The sequence below is a fragment of the Berghia stephanieae genome, chromosome 9 (assembly GCF_034508935.2).
Source record: "Berghia stephanieae isolate SIO BIC M18660-M18661 chromosome 9, UCSD_Bste_1.3, whole genome shotgun sequence".
NCBI lineage: Eukaryota > Metazoa > Mollusca > Gastropoda > Nudibranchia > Aeolidiidae > Berghia > Berghia stephanieae.
In genome coordinates, this window is record NC_088368.1 from 40,095,310 (window position 1) to 40,114,032 (window position 18,723).

At 37.8% G+C, this 18,723-nt stretch overlaps 1 protein-coding gene across 9 annotated transcripts in view; it reads left to right on the top strand.

The window, feature by feature from the left end:
* The window catches only part of LOC144980239 (large neutral amino acids transporter small subunit 2-like), a 100,731-nt gene that overhangs the window by 58,109 nt on the left and 23,899 nt on the right, over positions 1–18,723 (top strand). For all 9 annotated transcript variants that reach the window (XM_078927851.1, XM_078927853.1, XM_078927852.1 and 6 more), the window contains exon 4: positions 981–1,080. In XM_078927851.1, the coding sequence (XP_078783977.1) occupies positions 981–1,080 (100 nt within the window). The remainder of the gene's footprint in view (positions 1–980; positions 1,081–18,723) is intronic.

Below are 18,723 nucleotides of genomic sequence, written 5' to 3' on the forward strand. Positions count from 1 at the left end.
ATATATTTATATATGCATTTATTCATTCATTCATTTATGTATGCATTTATCGATGTGTTTATTCACTCATTTCTTTATTTGTACATTTATAGTATTTATTTATTCATTCCTTTATGTATTTTCCATTGCACATACCTCAATGGGAAGAGCACTCCCAAAGGGACCGAGTTCGATCCCTGTAGTATATGAATTTCTTGTTTTTTCGAACCCCCCTCCCCCAAACCTCTGTCCACCCAGCAGTGATTGAGTAGCTGGGTCTGTTAGATCTGTCGGGCGGCAGTGCTTTGAGGCTGGCTTGCGTCCTGTCCAAAGGGTAGCAAGCATTTGCTATTGTCCATTTCTCGCTAGAGAAGCAGGGATGAACTCCGGCTCAAGGAGCCTAATGGGTCTGAATGACTACTCCCCCCCCCCCCCCCCCTTAAGGGGTAGTTAATAGGGAATGAGATTAGCGGAAGAGTAGCGTCCCTTGATTGGAGAGAGAACGTCAATTTGGTTTTGAAGTGTCTCAAGCCGCTTTCATCGGAAGCGAGGACGAGAGACGCATGCGCACAACCAACACGACGTTCTCTCTCTAATAACTTTTCACAGACTATGGGTGACGTCTAATCAAGGGACGCTACTCTTCCGCTAATCTCATTCCCTATACACTTTTGTGATGCAAAATGCTATGATTATGTCTCTCTCTCTCTCTCTCTCTCTCTCTCTCTCTCTCTCTCTCTCTCTCTCTCTCTCTCTCTCTCTCTCTCCTCTCCTCTCCTCTCCCTTTCTTCTTTATATTTCTTTCTCTCTCCTCTTTTCTCTGGACCCCCCCCCCCCCCACCCCCCACTCTCTCTCTTCGCTCTGTCTCTCTTTATCTCTCTTTCTCTCTCTATCTCTCTCTCACTCACTCTCTCACTCCCCCTTCCCCCTTTCCCACACTATCACTTTGTTACTGTGTGTAACTAAATTGAATAATTTTTTTGTAATTTCCGTCACCCAGGCGAAATCGAGTACTTTGAAGAACCCTTCAGCAACACGGAGACGGACATAGGTCAGATATCGCTGGCGTTTTATTCGGGGCTGTTTGCTTACAATGGCTGGTGAGTACATTCGTCTATATATATATATATATATATATATATATATATATATATATATATATATATATAGTAGAATTTGACACACACACACGCACACCCTTGTCTGTTTATTTATCTATCTATCTATCTATCTATCTATCTATCTATCTATCTATCTATCTATCTCTACCTACCTATCCGTCCAGCTATCTATCTATCTATCTTTCTCTGCCCCCTTCCACCCCCCCCCGCCCCGCCCCTCTCTCTTTCTCTCACTCCCTTATTTTCTCTCTCTCTCTCTCTCTCTCTCTCTCTCTCTCTCTCTCTCTCTCTTTCTCTAATTCTCTGTCTTTCTTTCTTTCTTTCTTTCTTTCTTTCTTTCTTTCTTTCTCTCCTCCTCCCTCCCTCTCTCACTCGTATCCCCACCCCTTTCACAATATCCTTTCCTTCCACTAAAGTTTTTTTTGTTTTTTGATTATATTTGGAAGACTTTCTTTCTTTCAATCTTTCTTTCTTTTCTTTGGTTTTTGTTATTGTTTGTTTTGTCTTTTCTTATTCTGTGATAACTAACGTAAACCTCATCCCAAAGATTTGACACGGCTTATTCAATGTTTACACTTGTTGCTGCACGTTCAAGTCAAGGAAGCAGGGGATGGGGGGTTGGGGGGGGGGGGGTGTGAAGGAAGTCTTAGTGACATAGGGATATGTTTGATGGTGGCATTTCCATGTTTGTCAGGCCACCCTGGTGCGCTTGAATCGTTTTTCTATACACAGGGATTAAATTCCCGACGATGATGATGGTGGTGATGATGACGACGACGATGATGATGATGATGATGGTGGTGATGATGGTGATGCTGTTGCTGCTGATGATGATAATGGTGGTGGTGGTGAAGTCAACGACGACGATAATGATGGTGATGATTCCGACTACGACGCCTATAATTGATGATGGTGATGATGATGATGATGATGGTGATGATGATGATGATGATGATGATGATGATGATGATGATGATGATGATGATGATGATGATGATGATGATGATGATGATGGTGGTGATGATGACGACGACGATGATGATGATGATGATGATGATGATGATGATGGTGGTGATGATGGTGATGCTGATGATGATAATGGTGGTGGTGGTGAAGTCAACGACGACGATAATGATGGTGATGATTTCGACTACGACGCCTATAATTGATGATGGTGATGATGATGATGATGATGATGGTGATGATGATGATAATGATGATTATTGAATAAAATCGGCTAGGGAATTATTATAATTTATGATCAGTCATTTCTTGTTGTTGAGAATCGCACATCTGGCCGCCCGACCTGTTGCCAGATTCATTTGCGCGCACCTACCGACTTTATATTTATTACCGGTCTGATTTTGATCGTTGTTGATGACTCCAGATATACATACTTGCCAACCCTTCCGCTTTTGGCGGAATCATTCCTATTTTCACTCTTCCTTTTTGTACTATTCCGCCATCGTTTCTAAGAATTCCGATTTTCAAAAATGATGATAATGGTAAGAATAATAAAGAGCAAAGAAGGGGGAAAGGGGGGGGGGGGGGGGGGGGGGGGGTGAAAGAGGTGAAATTCCTATTTGTTGTCTCAATTTCATATTTTCAGGCGTTCTGATTCCACTTTCGGAATGTGAAAGGTTGGCAGATCTGTGTACGATTTTCGACAATCCAGTTGTCTATTTATTTTAGATAGATGAGGGCCTGTTCGCGATAAGCTGAAAGAAAGAAAGAAAGAAAGGAAGGAAGGAAGGAACTTAAGGAAGGGAGGGAGGGAGGAGACTTACTTACTTGTCCAAATCAGCGACCACCTGAGCTCTTGCCCTTCTGTCTTGTGCGATGACGTAGAAATTAGGAGAAGGAGAAGACAGAAGTAGAGTGCCTTTTTAAGATAGCCTTTATTTTTCCGCCAATAATGCAAATTCTCCTCAAGTAGGTAAAGAGAGAAAGAAAAAAAAAAAAAAGAAAGAAAGAAGAATAGAAAAGGTACGCGTGATTATCTTTTTGAAGCAGTCGTTGGTACGTGTCAAACATATACAAGGTTGTCAGATGGCCAGAGTTCCATGTAGCCAATTTCGACTACAAGAGTGGCCAAATTATAGAACCTCACATGGCCGACTATTACAAGCACAGACTTGCCAAGAACCCGAAACGGCAGAGCATCTAGTTGAACGGTGTGATGCTACCGGGCGGGTTCGCGACGGTGCACGAGTGCGGACCGGACTTTGCTGATTGGGTCAATCGTCATAACATAGTAGTGTGAGAACCATAAGAGGCTGCTGCCGAGTACATAATACGAAAAATTCGTAGATTAACGAATTTGTTTGTCTCCAGCTAATAGATAGTATGCAGATGACGTCACTCAGGCCTTTCTTATTGTTTTTGCCATCCGCGTTTGTGAGTTGTTCTCACTAAACTGTATTAACCAGACTATAAAAGTTCATGGTTACACAGAGTTTGTGTGTTGGTCCGTTATACGTCCGGATGGCAATGTTGTGAACTCCTTGGCCAAGCGCATTCTATCTATACAGAGCTGCGTTCTATCTATCTATTTATTCTCTCTCTCTCTCTCTCTCTCTCTCTCTCTCTCTCTCTCTCTCTCTCTCTCTCTCTCTCTTCGAAGATGACGTCACTCAGGTCTTTGTTATTGTTTTTTTGCCATCCGCGTTTATGAGTAATTCTCACTAAACTATATTAAATCAACCAGACTATAAACGTTTACGGTTACACATAGTTTTGTGTGTTGGTTCGTTATACATCCGGATGGCAATGTTTTGAGCTTCTTAGTCAAGCGCATACTATAAGAATGCGCTTGGCCAAGGAGTACACAACATTGCCATCCGGAAGTATAACGGACCAACACACAAACTCTGTGTAACCATGAACTTTTATAGTCTGGTTTATACAGTTTAGTGAGAACAACTCACAAACGCGGATGGCAAAAACAATAACAAAGGCCTGAGTGACGTCATCCTCGAACTATCAAAAGAGAGAGATCGCTCTCATTGTCTGCACTGCCTGAGGATCCACACACACACACACACACACACACACACTCACACACACACACCAATAAATTGAATCACGATTCCCTTTTTGGCCATTTTGGCCACGCCTACGGCCATCTGGCAGCTCTGCTAACACAAACAGTACAGTATTTTTCTTGGTAAATAGACGATGAAGCTTGAAAACCATTCGGTCTCCAAATAGAGCGAGGAGAAGAGACGCGATGGAGCGAGGGTAAATAACACGAGTGCTTTTCTTGGTTTCCAAAAAAAAAAAAAAAAAGCGTAAATTGTACCTCAAAAACAAACATTGAGCCATACACACAGAGTCACACAAACACACACACACACACCCACACACACACACACTCACACACACACACCGCTTGAGCGGAAGTTGTAACAATGGAATTTGAGTGGTAACAAATTAGGCTACCTATACAAAATAAGCTCACTCGTCTCTCTCGCCTTATTCCTTGGCGCCAATTTCACCTTTCCGACAGTAAAAGCCGTGTGAATATTCATTTTATATTATGTCTTATTCTTATAGATATTTCGATGATGACGTCACTCATGTCTTTGTTATTGTTTTTTCCCATCCGCGTTTATGAGTAATGCTCACTGAACTGTATTAACCCTACTATAAACGTTCATGGATACACATAGTTTTGTGTGTTGGTCCGTTATACTTCCGGATGGCAATGTTATGAGCTTCTCAGCCAAGCGCATACTACCTATAGATAGTATGCGTTTGGCTAAGAAACATTTGACACAGTATCACATCACATACCTTCGAAAAATGACATATTGAGTAAATAGCAAAATAACTTTCCGTTTTTCACATTTTTTTTTTTACTACCTGTACCATTTTTGACTGTGTTTTTCGTGTCTTTATATAGTCTATTTTAAGAAGTTGGACTTCAATGATATAATTTCTAAGATAATAAAATTTCGTTTTCCACCAAAATCTCAAAACCAATTTTTTGAAGGATTTCCTTAATAATTAGATAGACCCAAACCGCCCCTTAAATTATTAACAAGACATGAAATGAGTGTGAAAGGGCCAGAAGACAATAGAGAATTAAAAAATTCGCGGCGGTGATGGGGGCTCGAACCTGCGACTTTACTGGTGCGACAACTCCACCTTGCCGGGGAGAACGTGACTCTACCTTATGAGTTATCCACCACTCCATGCACTAAAAAGTGGTTTCAAACTACTCTATGGTTATCTCGAGCCGCTCTCCTGGACTTCTTGGTATCACGTGATCACCACACACACAGACACCGCGAAGTTAGTTGGCCATTAAGGTATTATAGATAGTTCGAAGATGACGTCACTCAGGCCTTTGTTATTGTTTTTGCCATCCGCGTTTGTGAGTAATACTCTCTAAACCGTGTTATCCAGACTATAAAAGTTCATGGTTACACATAGTTTTGTGTGTTGGTCCGTTATACTTCCGGATGGCAATGTTATGAGCTTCTTAGCCAAGCGCATACTATCTATATAATATTATTACTATTGATGGCATGCATTGAGGTAAACTACTCACAACGTCCGCCAGCCCGATCTAACGTACCGAACACACGTAACTACGAGTAATTTTGAACGTTTATAGTCTGATTGATATCGATGAGTTAATTAGAACTAATAAATTAAAATAACTGAAAACATTTTATTTATTTTTTTAAAAAAGAAGAAGAACTGAGTGACGTCAATTTCGTTCCTTCCATATTATAGCGATGCGTTAATCAGAATAATTTCCCACGAAACCCTCCGCCTAACGACGAAACAGGAAATGAATTGATGACAGTTTTAGGGAACACTCAATTTCATTGGCTCTTCGGATTTCAACAGGATGTTTTTTCAGTGTTAACTAATTTTAAATCTAAACGTTGATTATTATTATTTTAGACAAGCCTATTCGTCTTAGATTAGATTAGATAGATGGATGGATAGACAGACAGACAGAATGGTAGATAGATAGATAGATAAATAGATAGATAGATATAGAGATAGATAGAAAGACAAATAAATAGTTCGATGGATGGATTGATGGAATGATAGATAGATAGCCAAATAAATAAATAAATACATAGACAGACAGCAGATAGACAGGCAGATGAATAAAGAAATAAATAGATAGATTGATAGATAGATAGACAAACAGACCGACAGACAGATAGGCATATAGATAGATAGATATAAGTATATAGATAGATAGATAGACAAACAAACGGATAGATAGATAGATAGATAGATAGATAGATAGATAGATAGATAGATAGATAGATAGATAGATAGATAGATAGATAGATAGATAGATAGATAGATAGATAGATAGATAGATAGATAGATAGATAGATAGATAGATAGATAGATAGATAGATAGATAGATAGATAGATAGATAGATAGATAGATAGATAGATAGATAGATAGATAGATAGATAGATAGATAGATAGATAGATAGATAGACAGACAAACAAACAAACAAACAAACAAACAAACAAACAAACAAACAAACAAACAGACAGATAGACAGATAGATAGTTAGACAGACAGACAGACAGACAGACGAACAGACAGATAGATAGATTACGTCGGACGTCCACGATTTGTCTTGTGTTGAATACTCATGACGTCCTTAAACAGTCCAAATATTACTCGGAAAATTAATAAACGGGAATGTGAAAGCGATGTATCCTATAGATAGAATGAAGATGACGCCACTCGGGTCTTTGTTACTGTTTTTTTTTTCTCCTCCATCCGCGTTTATGAGTAATTCTCACTAAACTGTATTAACCAGACTATAAACGTTCAAGGTAACACATAGTTTTGTGTGTTGGTCCGTTATACTTCCGGATGGCAATGTTGCGAGCTTCTTAGCCAAGCTCTTACTATCTGTAGTCTGGTTAATACAGTTAAGTGAGAATTACTCATAAACGCGGATGGCAAAAAAACAATAACAAAGACCCGAGTTAGGTCATCTTCGTTCTATCTATAGGCTAATTATGTTGAGAGTTCAACTCACTGTGATTTTGTGAGGATGACCAAAACAACACGATTGCATCATCATCACTCCACCGCCCTCTTCAATCGAACAGCCTTGGATTACCAACCAAACGCCACACACACACACACACACACACACACACACACACACACACACACACACACACACACACACACGTTCAAGGATTAGGCTACCACCACTCCATTCTCCCCACGCGTACGGCCGACGTCTGGATATTGGATAGCCCTCTCCATATGGAGTGACGAAATCAATAACAAAATATTAACTCACTCAATCCTAGAGCTTTTTTAAAATGTAATAAAAATGACCATGTACATAGATAGTTTTATTCAACAACCATTAACATGGAAAGGCTAGAAACAATAGCTTCGAGACTACGCCTATAATTTGTCTCAGAAAAATGTAATAAATAGGAATGGGGTAAACGTAACCCGGGTAAACTACGGATATCGTCGGTGTTAGGGTTGAGTGAGTTAATCATATTATTATGAGACAACGTCAATAGCCAGACGACAGCAAATCCACAGACAAACCGGAAAGCCTTCCTGCATAATGATGATGATAATAACAATAATAATAATAATAATAATAATAATAATAATAATAATAATAATAATAATAATATAATAATAATAATAACAAAAATAATAACAATAATAATAATAATAAATAATAATAATAATAATAATAATAATAATAATAATAATAATAATAATAATAATAATAACAATAATAATAATAATAACAATAATAATAATAACAATAATAATAACAATAATAATAATAATAATAATAATAATAATAAATAATAATAATAATAATAATAATAATAATAATAATGATAATAATGATAATAATGATAATAATATAATAATAATAATAATAATAATAATAATAATAATAATAATAATAATAATAATAATAATAATAATAATAATAATAATAATAATAACAATAATAATAATAATAATAATAAATAATAATATAATAATAATAATAATCCACTACTACCACCACTACTACTACTACTACTACTACTACTACTATTACTACTACTACTTCTACTACTACTACTACTACTACTACTACTACTACTACTACGAATAATAATAAGAATGATACTAATAATAAATAATAATAATAATAATAATAATAATAATAATAATAATAATAATAATAATAATAATAATAATAATAATAATAATATGAATGCGATGACCTTTAGTTAAAATACTCACGCCATCCGCCAGCCGTATATAACATACCAACACATAATTTAAACTTAAACGTCCGTTTATAGTCAGATTATTACAATATAGCGAGAACTACTAAAAAAAAAATGTCTGGCTAAACAATAACAAGGAGCTGGGTCAATATTTTGCATTCCATCATATGGAGTGACGAAATCAATAACATAGTATTGTTATGATACAAAGTCAATAACAAGACGACAACAAAACCACAGACCGCCCACCGGGTCGCCCTCCTGCATGATAATGATGATAATAAAAATATAAGTACTATTGCATAGTACAGTATATTGGTGCTATCCTTTAGTTAAAATACTTACAACATTCGCCAGCCGGATATAATGTACCAAAATACCAAAACAAAAAACAAACAACAAAAAACAAAAACAAAACGAAAACAACTTTAAAACAACAGACAAAAATATTTTAAAAATCAAACAAACAAAAAGACACGAAACAAAAAAAAAACAAAAAAAAAAAAAAAAAAAGAAAAGAAAACAAACAAAAACGAAACAAAACAACAACGTACTATTTTCAACATTTATAGATAGATCGATATTGACGTCACTCAGCCTTTTTTCACTCTAAAATGATAGATAGATAGATAGATAGATAGATAGATAGATAGATAGATAGATAGATAGATAGATAGATAGATAGATAGATAGATAGATAGATAGATAGATAGATAGATAGATAGATAGATAGATAGATAGATAGATAGATATGTAGGTAGGTAGGTAGGTAGGTCGGGAGGGAGGGAGGGAGGTAGACAGACAGACAGACAGACAGATAGATAGATAGATAGATAGATAGATAGATAGATAGATAGATAGATAGATAGATTATTAAATTCAATTTAGTGAGAACTACTCATAAACATGGCCGTCTAAAAACAATAACCAAAGAGCTATTATTTCGTATCTCCTATATTTATTGCACAATAACGATCAAGGGATGACTTCATCCCATTCTCTCTTCTTTGCAACGTGTGTGTGTGTGTGTGTGTGTGTGTGTGTGTGTGTGTGCGTGCGTGCGCGCGCGCGAGTGAGTCTGTATATTGTGATTGGTATTGAATTGTCCCGTCTGGCATCGTTTGATTTGATCGAGGTCATTAACCGAATTAGATAAACGTTCGTCCAATAATATAATATAATATAATATAATATAATATAATATAATATAATATAATATAATATAATATAATATAATATAATATAATATATAGACGTCTAATAAATATATTTTTAACGAGTTAAAAACAAAAGAAAACAGGAAATTAGTCCTTCAGAGCCGGGGTTTATCCCGGTTTCGATAGCGTGAAACGGACAAATAGGAATTAAATTGATTGCTACCCTTTAGGATAGGACGCTGCTCAGCTTCTTCTTTCTTCTTCTTCTTCTTCTTCTTCTTCTTCTTCTTCTTCTTCTTCTTCTTCTTCTTCTTCTTCTTCTTCTTCTTCTTCTTCTTCTTCTTCTTCTTCTTCGTCTTCTTCTTCAGCTCCTCCCCCTCCTTCTCCTCCTCCTCGCCCTCCTCCTCCTCCTCCCCTCCTCCTCGCCCTCCTCCTCTTCCTCCTCCCCTCCTCCTCTTCCTCCTCTTCTCCCTCTCCTCTTCTTCTTCCTCTTCTCCCCCTCCTCCTCCCCTCCTCCTCCTTCCCCTTCTCATCTTCCTCCTTCACATCTCAAACTCACACATCCATCCCCTCCTGGCCACCTTTCCCTATCCGTGTGTTTCCCTCATTGCTAACCCATGACACATCATGTGTTCAACATCCGCACATATTTATAGTTCCGCCCTATTCTTGCTCATAACACACTGTCTTCGAGTTGGGATAATCTAGACGCCGAAATAATAGATAGATTAATGAGATAAATAAATAAATAAGATAAATAAGATAAATAAATGAATGAATGAATGAATGAATGGATGTATAAATGAATGAATTTATGAATAAATTAATTAATGATTGAATCAATGAATGGATGAGTGAATGAATAAATAAATAAACCGTGCGATCATACTAGTCTCATCCATCTTTCAGTCTATCAATCAATGAGTCAATCACACTAATTCATTAATTTCATCCACTCTTCCATCAATCAATCAATCAATCATTCATTAATCAAACAATCAATGAGTCATCCATCCTTCAATCAATCAAATAAAACGTTCATCCATCCATCCAGCCATTTATTCATTCGTTTTTCCCCAATAAAATGCACAATTCCTGTATTAATTTACTTCTATTTCCTTCTCTTTTCCCTTTACTCCTCTTTCTGTCTGTCTGTCTCATAGAGAATACATAGTAGTCTGTGGTCTCTCTCTCTCTCTCTCTCTCTCTCTCTCTCTCTCTCTCTCTCTCCCCCCCCCCTCCCCACGCCTTCTGCGTGGCGATAGAATGAAGGATAAATTAAAACTTCCATATTTAGGATTGTTGTTACCACCGCTACGACCTTATTCTTTCTGTCAAAGAATTCGATATATTTATAGATGTCGCCAGTGGCACTGCGGAAATACTTAATCTGCTATTTTTAGCCACGGTTTGTTTATGTTATTCCGTTCCTTACGTTACCTAATACCTTTATTTTATTTTCTTTTTTTTTTTCTATGTTTTTCTTTTCTTTCTTTTTTTTTTTAATATGTTGAAAATATCAAATTAAGAAATTAAGGAGCAGGCACCAGTGATTAATCAGAAGGCCTGAGGTTCGATCCACAGTCAAGGTCTACTGATTATTTGGGATGGGTTTTTTTTCTCTTCTTTTCTTTGTCTATCTTGCTTTGTCTGGCACCTTTCACACACACACACACACACACACACACACACACACACACACACTTCTTCTTCTTCTCCTCCTCCTCCTCCTCCTCCTCCTTCTTCTTCTTCTTCTTCTACTTCTTCTCCTCCTCCTCCTCCTCCTCCTCCTCCTCCTCCTCCTCCTCCTCCTCCTCATCATCATCATCATCATCTTCCTCCTCCTCCTTCTCCTCCTCCTCCTCCTCCTCATCATCATCATCATCATCATCATCATCATCATCATCATCATCATCATCCTAATCCTCCCCCTCCTCCTCCTCCCCCCCTCCTCCTCCTCATCATCATCATCATCATCGTCGTCATCATCATCATCCTAATCCTCCCCCCTCCTCCTCCCCCCCCCCTCCTCCTCATCATCGTCATCATCATCATCCTAATCGTCCTCCTATATATATATATATATATATATATATATATATATATATATATATATATATATATATATATATATATATATATATATATATACAATACTATTTTAAATTCAATCCCCATACCCCAGTAACGCTCCTGCCTGTGTATTGCCATACCGTAGTGACACACCACACACACACACTCGCTATCTCCCTATTGCGTCAGACCAGTTCATATATTATTGTAAATGCCACATGCAAAAAAAATATATCAGCCGGATATGACGTACATCCACGCAAAACTAGGTGTAACATTGAACAATCACCCTATAGATAGAACGAAGATGACGTCACTCAGGTCTTTGTTATTGTTTTTTGCCATCCACGTTTATGCGTAAAGCCTAGGACTTCATAACAGATGTCACTGGTAAAGCTCATCACACCCCTCTCTCTTGTCTGTGATTTTCACTCAACTGTATAACCAGACTATACACGTTCAAGGTTACACATAGTTTTGTGTGTTGGCCCGTTATAGATGGAACGAAGTCGATGTCACTCAGGTCTTTGTTTTTGTTCTTTTTTTTTTACCATCAGTGTTTATGAGTAATTCTCACAAAACTGTATTAGCCAGACTATAGATAGAATGCGCTTGGCCAAGGAGTTCACAACATTGCCATCCGGAAGTATAACGGACCAACACACAAACTCTGTGTAACCATGAACTTTTATAGTCTTGTTAATACAGTTTAGTGAGAACAACTCACAAACGCGGATGGCAAAAACAATAACAAAGGCCTGAGTGACGTCATCTGCATACTATCTATAAATGTTCAAGGTTACACATAGTTTTGTGAGCTTCTTAGTCAGTCGCATCTATAGATAGAATGCGCTTGGCCAAGGAGTTCACAACATTGCCATCCGGAAGTATAACGGACTAACACACAAACTCTGTGTAACCATGAACTTTTATAGTCTTGTTAATACAGTTTAGTGAGAACAACTCACAAACGTGGATGGCAAAAACAATAACAAAGGCCTGAGTGACGTCATCTGCATACTATCTATAGATAGTCAGTGATGCCAAAACTCCGGTTTCACCGGAAAAAACTCCGGTCTGGAGCAAATAATTCCGGGCTCCGGGCAACTTGCGTCAAATTCCGGTGAGGTCAATTTGTTCCAAGGATACCCCCCACCCCCTTCCAACCACCACATCATCATAATTACCACTAGTATTACAACCATCATCACCACCACTACTACTGCAACCACCACCACATCATCATCACTACCACTACTACTACAACCACCACTACCACATCATCTTCACGACCTCTACTACTACAACCACCACCACATCATCATCACTACTACTACAACCACCACCACTACATCGTCATTACCACTACTACTACAACCACCACCACCACATCATCATTACCACTACTACTACAACCACCACCACCACATCATCACCACCACTACTACTGCAACCACCACCACCACATCATCATCACTACCACTACTACTACTACCACCAGCTTCACATCATCACTACCACTACTACTACAACCACCACCACCACATCATCATCACTACCACTACTACTACAACCACCACAACCACATCATCATTACCGCTACTACTACAACCACCACCACCACCATATCATCACTACCACTACTACTACAACAACCACCACCACATCATCATTACCACTTCTACTGCAACCACCACCACCACATCATCACTACCACTACTACTACAACCACCACAACCACATCATCATTACCACTACTACTACAACCACCACCACCACCACCACATCACCATTACCACTACTACTACAACCACCACCACCACATCATCACTACCACTACTACGACAACCACGACAACCACATCATCATTACCGCTACTACTACAACCACCACCACCACCATATCATCACTACCACTACTACTACAACAACCACCACCACATCATCATTACAACTACTACTTCAACCAGCACCACCACCATATCATCATCACTACCACTACTACCTCAACCACCACCACCACCATATCATCATCACTACCATTACAACTACAACATCAACCACTATCACATCTTCATCATCTCTACCACTATTACTACAACCACCACACCACATCATCCTCACTACCACCCGTACTACAATCTCTACCGTTAGGTTTTGGCGCTTTACTTCATTTGAAATAAGGAAACTTTGGGATTGTAATTTGCAATGTGTTTATGTATCATAATATACACTGTAATTCTAATCAGTTATCTATTTAGAACTATACAATATGTAAGCACAATGCCAAATATCGTTCCAATTCCTTTTTTTTTTGTGCGCGGAAATTCCTCTTTCGGCATTGAAATTCCTACGAGTGGTGGCTGAAACTCCTGTGAGCCAAATTCAAAGTTGGCATCTCTGGATAGTATAGATAGAATGCGCTTGGCCAAGGAGTTCACAACATTGCCATCCGGAAGTATAACGGACCAACACACAAACTCTGTGTAACCATGAACTTTTAGAGTCTGGTTAATACAGTTTAGTGAGAACAACTCACAAACGCGGATGGCAAAAACAATAACAAAGGCCTGAGTGACGTCATCTTGGAACTATCTATAGATAGTATAAGCTTGGCTCAGAAGCTCATAACATTTCCATCCGGAAGTATAACGGACCAACACACAAAACTATGTGTAACCTTGAACGTTTATAGTTAAGTTAATATAGTTTAGTGAGAATTACTCATAAACGCGGATGGCAAAAAAATATAACAAAGTCCAGAGTGACGGCAACTTCATTCTATCTCAAGGCAAAATCTATTGATGCTATGTATGTTTAGGTAAAATACCCATTACATCCGTCAGCCGGATAGCGAACGAACGCACGAAACTATGTGAGACATTTAACTATCAACCTATTGCGTCAGCCAGAACTGTTCATGCATTATTATTATTATTATAACACATGCAAAATCCATTGCAATGTTTTGAGCTTCTTAGCCAAGCGCTTAGTTCAATAGTTTTAAGCACCAAATGAATGCCCTCGTTAAACCCTGTAATGTCTGAAGTCGAGTGGATGATGCAATGACGATGAAATGGGCTGAACGGGGTTGTGTGTGAAGAAAGTATGGAGTGACCTTTTTGTCAAGACATGCGCGCGCCGTGTGTTGTGTTTGTGCGTGTGCATGTGTGTGTGTGTGCATGTGTGTGTGTGTGTTTGTGTTTGTGTCTGTGTGTGTGTTTGTGTGTGTGTGTGTGTGTGTGTTTTGTGTAACGCTCGGGCAGTGTTTTTTTTTTTGGTTTTTAAAAAAAAAAGTTTGAATGAGTTTGGCTGTTGATTGTGACAACAGTTTTCTGCCGTACTCTGAAAAAAAACCATATAATATTTTTAAATTTTGGCCAGAAAACTCGTCCTACATTCAAATATCGGTCGATTTAAATGACCCTCATCTTGGCAAAAAGAAACTCTCAAACCTGGGACTTCGCGTCCATTTTTGTCAAGACGAGACGAGGATCATTTTTATAAATTGATATTTTGATTGAAGGAAGTTATCTTGCAAAAAAAAAAAATAAAAATAAATAAATAAATAAATAGATAAATAAATCAATACTCGTGCTTTGTCGTTTGTTTTTTGTTTTGTTCTCCCCCAGAGTGCGGTACATAATTGTACTCTATAATGCTGACTTGCCAACTATTACGAAAAATTCGTAAAATTTTACGAAATTTCGGCTCCAATTTCAGATCTTCATGACCATCATCTCTAAGTCATTAAAACGTATTGAAAATGAAAGTTGATGCCAAACTACATAATTTTAAGGATTTAAAAATGTTTTTTTTTTTTTATCGTTAGGAAGGTAAATTGTTTATTTTTATCCTGGGTCGGGTTCCTGACCCCCATCACAGTGGGCAGGCAGTGACCATAGATAACACGGTAGTCTGTGGCAGTGACTGTGTCTTCTATCCCCTTATTTCTGTTTTTCAACTTGCTTTCTGTCTTTGTCTCAGTATGAGATTACTTGGTTTTGTCCTGGCCCTGTCCGGAGTCCTTGGCTGGGAGGGAAACAGTCTTATGCATAGATATTGTTTTGGGAGATGATATTTTTTTCTTTGTAAATCATCTCTCTGTTATGTATTATTATATTTATTTTGAATGTATAATGTAAGCATTTGAGTGTATTCCTCTTTTTTTTTTTTGGATCTTGTGCTTGTGTCCGGATGAGACTTATAGGTGATCTCAAACTGAGTACATTGATGGTATGCTCTTGGAATCTACATCTAATCCCTATTTGTTCCCAGTTTGCCTTTGTCTTACTTTTTTCTTGGCTGCTTTAATTGTAATCCTAGAACTTTTTACCATCCCATTTTCTTCACTTTACTGGCGCTGATCTGACCCGTAAAACACCAAAAAAACCCAAAAAACAATAAAAAAATAAAAAACCAACAACCCCCCCCCCCCCCCCAAAAAAAAATAGAAAAAGAAAAGAAAAAAGAAAATAAAACAACAAAAAACGAAAAAATAACAAAACAAATAAAACACTTGTTATCTCCTTTTTAAAATTTTTAAAGTTGACAGGCCGTCTAGTGACAAGCCAAGATTAAGATTAGGTGATATGGTTGGTATGTGGGGCGTGTCGATGAGAACTTATTAATTTTCGTAATGTCGTCTTACCGAATGAATCAGTCAGCCACAGTTGTTTCCGTTTTTGTTTTGGGTTTTGCTTTGGTGTTTTTTTAGTCATTGATTTTAAGGAACGCCACATGGGCATGCATGCGTGCAGCGTGTGTGTGTGTGTGTGTGTGTGTGTGTGTGTGTGTGTGTGTGTTTTGTGTGCTTTCTGTGTGTGTGTGTTTTGTGTGTTTTCTGTGTGCGTGTGTGTGTGTGTTTTATGTGTGTGTGTGTTTTCTGTGTATGTGTGTATGTGTGCTTTCTGTGTGTGCGTGTTTGTGTGTATGTGTGTTCTCTGCGTGTGTGTGTGTTTTGTGTGCGTGTGTGTGTGTGTTTTGTGTATGTGTGTGCGTTTTGTGTGTGTGTGTGTGTGTGTGTGCACCACCAGCCGACAGCTTCTATACTTCTACAGCCCAGTGCATAAACAACTCAAAAGACACACGGGGATCCAATCTTGGTGACCAGCCTATTGTAGTAAGGGGAGATAACTCATGATATATTATATGCTTTGCGTTTAGTTAAAATACTCACGAAAGAGTGAAAATGGAAAGGCTTCGTATGGGATATACCGCGATGCCTTTCCATTTTCACTCTATCGTTAGTATTTTACGATCACCGCGATGCCTTTCCATTTTCACTCTATCGTTAGTATTTTACGATCACCGCGATGCCTTTCCATTTTCACTCTATCGTTAGTATTTTACGATCACCGCGATGCCTTTCCATTTTCACTCTATCGTTAGTATTTTACGATCACCGCGATGCCTTTCCATTTTCACTCTATCGTTAGCATTTTACGATCACCGCGATGCCTTTCCATTTTCACTCTATCGTTAGCATTTTACGATCACCGCGATGCCTTTCCATTTTCACTCTTTCGTTAGTATTTTACGATCACCGCGATGCCTTTCCATTTTCACTCTTTCGTTAGTATTTTACGATCACCGCGATGCCTTTCCATTTTCACTCTTTCGTTAGTATTTTACGATCACCGGGCGGGTGGTTGGATGGGATCATCACCCTTGAATCATATACCTATGATGTTCGCATGGGTGTACGATCCGATAGTGATGTCGTTTCTTCTTCTCTTTACTAACCTATCCTGCTTCTTTGGTTTGTGATTGTATTTTTGACAGGGGATATTTTTTTTTCTGTAAATCTTCTGCCTGTTTGTTCTTGGTTATTTATAATTTAGCTTATGATATCTTTAGGTTATGATTTTGATTTACATTTGTACTATTTTTGTTAGATTGCTTGTTTTTTTTTTTTGTTTCAGCGGTCTCTCATATAACCTCAATTGTGTTGGAAGAGACCTAAAGCAACAAACAAACAAACAAAAACGATCACCGGCTTCAGGCAGCCCTTACCGTTTTCTACGTTAAAATACTCGCAACATCCGCCGACCGGAAGTAACGTATCAACACACACAACAATGAACGTTTATAGAGAGTGTGTGCTTGGCTAAGAAACTCACATCATTGCCATCCGGAAGTATAACGGACCAAACACACAACAATGAACGTTTATAGAGAGTGTGTGCTTGGCTAAGAAACTCACATCATTGCCATCCGGAAGTATAACGGACCAAACACACAACAATGAACGTTTATAGAGAGTGTGTGCTTGGCTAAGAAACTCACATCATTGCCATCCGGAAGTATAACGGACCAAACACACAACAATGAACGTTTATAGAGAGTGTGTGCTTGGCTAAGAAACTCACATAATTGCCATCCGGAAGTATAACGGACCAAACACACAACAATGAACGTTTATAGAGAGTGTGTGCTTGGCTAAGAAACTCACATCATTGCCATCCGGAAGTATAACGGACCAAACACACAACAATGAACGTTTATAGAGCGTGTGTGCTTGGCTAAGAAACTCACATCATTGCCATCCGGAAGTATAACGGACCGAACACACAAAAGGCGATATTACAATGTTGTTTTTATTCGGACAGAGACAACGCTGTTAACGGCCACTATGTACTCATTTTACACCTGAGTATGGTGAGAGCATGTGAGTAAAGAGCGTTTTCCAATACCAGAACCAGCCCAAAATTTATTGTATCCGATTATCAGACCTGCTAATATGATCACGTCGATCGTGGCCAATCTTCTATTTTCCCCGAAATACTGACAGAACTACGACCTTTTAAAATAAACAAATAAAGAAATACATAAAAATAAATAAAATAATGAATTAATGGATACATACATAAATAAAATAATAAATGAATGGATAAATACATAAATAAAATAATAAATGAATGGATAAATACATAAATAAAAGAATAAATGAATAAATAAATACATAAATAAAATAATAAATGAATGGATTAATACATTAAATAATAAATACATAAATAATATAATAAATCATTAAATAAATGAATAAAATGGTAAATAGATGGATAACATGATAAATAGATAAAAATATAAATGAATAAAATGATAAATAAATAACTAGACATAATTT